This window comes from Anneissia japonica, unplaced genomic scaffold (genome assembly GCF_011630105.1).
Source record: "Anneissia japonica isolate Jap-2015-1 unplaced genomic scaffold, ASM1163010v1 scaffold11779_len1430905_cov172, whole genome shotgun sequence".
Lineage (NCBI taxonomy): Eukaryota > Metazoa > Echinodermata > Crinoidea > Comatulida > Comatulidae > Anneissia > Anneissia japonica.
In genome coordinates, this window is record NW_022740041.1 from 255,613 (window position 1) to 262,437 (window position 6,825).

The 6,825-nt window shown below is 35.0% G+C and overlaps 1 protein-coding gene across 1 annotated transcript; it reads right to left on the bottom strand.

The window, feature by feature from the left end:
* Positions 1-1,913: 1,913 nt before the first annotated feature.
* Positions 1,914-6,174, bottom strand: LOC117118158 (adhesion G protein-coupled receptor L4-like). The gene is made up of 3 exons (XM_033262673.1): positions 5,336-6,174; positions 4,269-4,974; positions 1,914-3,775 (listed from the first exon to the last, which is right to left on the bottom strand). The coding sequence occupies exons 1-3, from the start codon at positions 6,172-6,174 to the stop codon at positions 3,515-3,517; spliced, it is 1,806 nt and encodes a 601-aa protein (XP_033118564.1). The 3' UTR covers positions 1,914-3,514.
* Positions 6,175-6,825: the final 651 nt, after the last annotated feature.

Consider the following 6,825-nt stretch of genomic DNA (forward strand, 5'->3'; position numbering starts at 1 on the left):
TGTGTGTGTGTGTGTGTGTGTGTGTGTGTGTGTGTGTGTGTGTGTGTGTGAAATACTGTAGGCCTATTACATTAATTAAAATTTAATTAATCATAATTGAACAATTGCAATTTTGTAATGTTCGTTGTTATTAATTTAATTTTTTGTTCTTTTTCATTATTTAGTGCTGACTGTCATTGAGGTGTGTTTTGTCAATTTGGTTGTGAGAAAACGATATTTTTAACTAAACCTAACGTATTGTTTCCGAGAATGACGTCACATAACTGTATGTTTACCTTGTAACTCGTTGTGCACTACGCCCTGGTCACCATTGTTAGGTTAACCATTACGTAAATACAACTTTAGATGATGCTGCCTTGATTGTTTATATTGCTCAGACCAATTTCATTAACGATGTCGCTGTGACGTACTCCTTTCCCTTTCCAAGTACTAAAGGGTGCGCTCGCTTCGCTTGCTACATCCTCTAGTATGTGACCGTCGAGATTAGAACAAAAAATTAACATTAAAAGAAGGTAGGTTGCATTACTCTCTAGTATAAACGTCGCCATTAGTTTTTATAAAACAGAACAAAAAAATGGAAACTAAAAGAAGATAGGTTTGAATGTTGCATGTTATCTGGCTCAGATATTTCTCGATTGTGTGTGAATACCGAGTGTGCTTGAACTTTGACTGTGTTTGAAAGTTGATCTTTTGGTATTCCAATTAAATGGGATGAGGAAGCACGTACTTTTAAAGTTTGTCTTTTGGCTTTCCATATATAGAACAACAGAATCAACTGAGAAAATGCGGAAGTACGTAAGCAAACCATTATACCTACCTACAGGCCTAAACAAAGCCATGTGCTCAAAACTGCTAAAGATCCAATGAAGAACGACAGTAAATTCATTATTCTTCTTTAAAGCTGATATATAGAATTATTCACTTCCTGAGATGGATACTTCGATGATCTATGTTGTTACACTTTTTCAGACCGATAGGTTTCGAATCCCAGACGTTATCTGAGGTCCTAGGTGTAGTACTGTGATTGTAGGTTTTGAAATAAGCATAATTATAATAGTAGATAATATAGATTAGCTACACATCAAGACTTCAGTCGACCCTTGGCAGAGAATTAACTCAGTGGTGGAATGGTATTGATCGCAGTTCATTAGGTAGTTTCCGCCGCACGACGTTAACCTTAACGTTAACGGATGACGTCATAATTTAATCATCTTGGGTTGCGGAGTACGTAAATAGGTAGTTTTCGCCGCACGACGTTAACCTTAACTTTAACGTTAGTACCCAACGTGCAACGCGATAGTTCCTCTCTTTTTTGTAAACAAATCGAAATAAGCTTTTGCAAACCCGTAACTAACGTACGTCGAGCAGGTAAAATCCTGAAATTATAACGTACTCCGTTATAACCATCATCTTAATAATTAACCTTCATCATCAGCATCGTCATAATCATCACCCCACACATCATCATCATAATCTATCATTATTATCGCCGTTGTCATAATCATCCGAAATAAATTACAGTAATTTAGTAAATAGTGATTTCTTTTTTATTTTGAAACATTATAGAACATAAAATCTCAAATCTAAATCAATATAAATTATCGCAACAATTTTAAAAATAATTTAAGTGTAAGTATTTTAATATACACAGATATAAACACAGACTGCAGACATTCACATTTCAGCAAAGTAGACCTATATGTATATTTTTACATTCTATGTCATCAGCATCGTCATAATCATCACCCCACACATCATCATCATAATCTATCATTATTATCGCCGTTGTCATAATCATCCGAAATAAATTACAGTAATTTAGTAAATAGTGATTTCTTTTTTATTTTGAAACATTATAGAACATAAAATCTCAAATCTAAATCAATATAAATTATCGCAACAATTTTTAAAATAATTTAAGTGTAAGTATTTTAATATACACAGATATAAACACAGACTGCAGACATTCACATTTCAGCAAAGTAGACCTATATGTATATTTTTACATTCTATGTCTAATATAATAGTAATATAACAGATTACCTCCAATATGACCATCATTTTAACTAGGTAGTTTTCGCCGCACGACGTTAACCTTAACTTAAACGTTAGTACCCAATTTGCAACGCAATAACTCCCCTCCTTTTGTAAAAAAATCGAAATTATCATCGTTACGTTCATCATTGACAACGTCGTCGTCATCATCACCATCATCATCGTCATCATCAATTAGGCCCATCATTATAATCACTGTCACGGTCGTCATCCGAAATTAATTACTAGTAATTTAGTAAATAGTGACATATTATTTATTTTGAAAAATTAGGAGAAATATAACATCCAAACACTAAATCAATACACAACATCGAAGGTAGGCCTATAAGTAACATTACTTTGATATACATATGAATATACAAACTGCAAACCTATTATATTTTGATATTCTATCGTCTTAAGCAATAGTAAGTTAACATATCATAAAGTTAATAGGGCCTAACGGCTGACGAGAGCTAAACAAACGAGTAGCCCTACTGAACTTCCTCGTGCGAAAAAATTTGCAAAAGAACTTTACGTTCGACAGGAAAGGTTGGAGGAAAAGTGGTAGCAGAACTCGTCAAGAGGAGCAAGAAAGTGAATGAATAGGGCCATAGAAGTAATATGTATGAGTACGAATATAACATTATTGAGCATCGCGTATGTCTTGTACAGTCAATCGTCAAAGCATTATTACTTGTATAACTAACTCTATATTCAAAATATAGTGTACGTACAGTACGATTAAACCATAGAGAAAACTGTTCTATTTTCTCAATGATTAAACAATATTAAATACTGGAAATAACATACAACTTACTCGTAAGGTGTTCATTTTCAGTTGGCATTATCAATTGTGGTTTTATACCGAAACTACGGGTTAATTTGTAATACATTGTAAAATAAATATGGATATATAAATAAATAAATGTTAATAAATACAAAAATAGCGGTGGTCTAATCAGAACTTGGATGTACGGTAGGCCTAAGTGATGAAAGACTTCTTTTTTTTTTAAAGCTACGCAGTTGTATTACCAGCTTTACATTAATTGCCACATTCGTCGTCATTAAATAGGAGGCCTAATTACACCGAAATAGAATCCAATTAGCACTCCATTTATACAGCATATACTATGACCTGGTTTGTCATTGAGAGCTAATCATATTTATTTAAATACGTACATCTAGGCCTATTAATACAAACGCTTTATCCTAGTGTTACTTTCTTTTGTTTTGTTTTAATTATCAGCCTATTAGAAGTTTGTTAACTCAACTAATTCAACTGAGTCATACTACCGTATGAAATCATAACTCTGTTATTAATTATTCTGAAATTCACTCATTGCAAGCGGAATTTAAATTATTTCTTTTAATTAGACATTAATGTACAGTAAATGAATAATGTTCTATATAATACTATGTTGAATGTATTATACTATAATACTATACTGTACTATGTATTATAAGAACACTGTACCAGTCACTTTGAAGTTGTACTCATTTTCTTTACATCACTGTAGTCTGGTCGCCCAGGTTTCGCATCAGTTGATCTAGTCTTTGAAGAAGGCTCACCGTTCCCCTTTCTAATGAGTTTATAAACCCGGTGATTGCACACGAAAAATATAAAAACAAAGACTCCTTGTAACGAATTTAGGACGATGAATATGTACCAGATGACAACAGAGTTTGTAATTGTTGCGACGAATCCGAGTATCCAAGACATACCCATCAGCGTTGATAGCTGTGAAATACAAGCAAATTTATAATGGTAAACGCATAATTTGTGGATGTTGGAATCTCATTTATGTAACCAATTCCATATGATCTGTGTTAGTTCATTATGAATACTTTAAAAAGTAAATTTGAATCTGAATAAGATGTAAAATAATGCACACATTTGCATTTTGGTAAAGTAGTAGTAAATCCTTGCCGAGCCACTTGGGCTCATAGTGCTGGAACTTATCCCCAGTTTCTGTAGCGTAAAGCAGATGAGAGTGTGATGTTCCCCCCCTGGTTGGGACGCTAGTCGACCGCAGGTTAGGCCTACTTCAAGTAATTTGCTGGTACCCATTAATACAACTGGGTAAACTGAAGTAAAAGTGGATGGGAAACAAAACCATCAACCGCTTCCACATTTTGGTAAATTGGTTAATTGATTTTGATATAGATAATTGACTTTTAACTATAGGCCTATGTGTTGTTTACATTGGTATTATTGTATAGTATTATTTTACCTTAATATATATCAGCAGTTCTGTCAGCCTTGATTTCGTTTTCGTTTTGTTTTTCTGAACTGCTTTCGTTACTTGCTTGGTTTTCCTAATCGAAGATACGGTCAAAATGAAGAAAATCGCATTCCAAGATAAGGTTAGGCCAACTGGACCTCCGAAAGCTATGAGATTCACAGTATTATTACCAAGAAAACAGACTTCGCTGTTGCCATAATACACACCAATTTCTACTGGTGAATATAGGCCTATGATAGCTAGGCACGTACCAACAATGATAGCTGGAGACCCCCACGCGTACAGACCATACACGATCAGGGTTCTACGATTGCGATGTGCATTTGGTAAATTACAATTATAGTTAAACGTTCGACGGACATCGAATGCGAGAACGTTCATCCAGAAGAAAGATGCAAGCCAAAAGAAATGTAGCAAGACAGCAACAATGGTACATAGAGTGACATGTTGTGTTTGAGCAGATCCGACAATAAAAATAAACATTGAGAAAAACAACGCGATGACAAGGTTCATAACGGATTTACCGGGCAGTGTCCGTAGGGTTCTAAAGTAACAATAACACATAAACGTTAAAAATAATGCTACTAGCGAGAGAACTGTACCTACTACAGTTAACATGCTCTGCATGTTTGCGCTACCAGGGTTCGTGCTATTAACAGCTTCGGGTGTAGGGTTCAGATCGGGACACACCAAAATGCTTCCATTGTTCAAGTTCTCAAATTCAGCTGGGCCATAAATGTTCCCAGAAACATTATGGACTATAATGGTCTGCTTTGTTACTTTGCTCGCGGAATTCATTAGATGGGTATTTAACGAATGGGCATTTCAGATTTGTATTAACGTTGGAATTACATGTACGGACATTTGATGACGTGCTGTAAATCTGTCTATCTGTGTCATACCAGAATCCATACCTCCAATCAATGTCATATGATCCAGAGATCGATTTTAATGAACTTGCAACCTTATCTTCATTGATGGTAGAATTGCACGTGTCACGAGGAACATTGCGGCACAAGTGTACCACATCTATAGAGGAAATATTGCACACCAAAATGCTTCCATTGTTCAAGTTCTCAAATTCAGCTGGGCCATAAATGTTCCCAGAAACATTATGGACTATATGGTCTGCTTTGTTACTATGCTCGCGGAATTCATTAGATGGGTATATAACGAATGGGCATTTCAGATTTGTATTAACGTTGGAATTACATGTACGGACATTTGATGACGTGATGTAAATCTGTCTATCTGTGTCATACCAGAATCCATACCTCCAATCAATGTCATATGATCCAGAGATCGATTTTAATGAACTTGCAACCTTACCTTCATTGATGGTAGAATTGCACGTGTCACGAGGAACATTGCGGCACAAGTGTACCACATCTATAGAGGAAATATTGCACAGACTACCCAATAAGTCTTTCTCAAGAAATGACCTATAAAACAATTTATTTAAATCTTCGGGTAGAGAGGAATTTACGTCCAAGATCTGCAGATTCATGTGGAAACAATTGCCTCCATTGCATTGAGAAACATTCATATTTGTAAAGTCTAGGTCATGTATATCTAAAGTTTCTTCAAGACACTGTATTCCGGACGTCGTATTGTCAGATGTGATGTAATCAACGATCAAAGAAGAGGTTTCACATGTGTTCAAATTTTTCTCTGCCTTTAGGGGACGGCATTCATCGTCAATGAAAATCATACCTTCGGCACATGATAGAACGACGCATTTTTCTTCAAATGGATTATATATTTCATTGGGTTCACACGAACCATGTATTTCCGGTACAGTGTAGTCACTTCTGCTTACTTGAGCATTGCCACTTAAAGAAAAATCGAAGAGAATTGACAATGATTTAGGTTGGCCAACACTAATTAAAATCATCGTTTTCTTCTCGGTCTCGACATTCGTACAATTGAGGCTTCTGACTTCAACATTATTGTATGACGCGCAATGCGCATTTTTATATGTCGTACCGTTGAGCTTTACTCGAGCAGAATATGATTCGCAGTGTTTAGCTTCGGAGGTGGAAGATGAGTCGGGGCATGAGCTGATAACATTGCTGTCGCACGGTATCGGTATAGATCGGCGTGAATAGTATTCAAGATTCAAGATTCAAGAAATTTTATTTGTCTTCATAATACATACAAAGAAATTTTGGCTGTACAGCATTTCAAAAATTACAATAATTAAAAAGAAACGTATATGAACACACAGTAACAATAAAAAAAATACAACAAGGCAACATACCAAAAAACTGGTCTAAAACAATAAATTTTTAAAAAGTTAAACAATTTTAAAATTTATTAAAAAGTAAAACTTAGATTTATCTTTTAACACCAACATTAAAAATATGGATGAAATTTGGCACAAATGAGTTTCTGTAGCGACAACGCAGTGTACGAGGAGGGCAAAGTCTTATACCTGATCTATTAAAACTATAGCAACTGTGAAGGGGGTGTGTAGGGTCATTCATAATTTTGTTTATCTTAAGAGCAACACGTTTTTCATATATTTCAGACAATGGTGTAATGT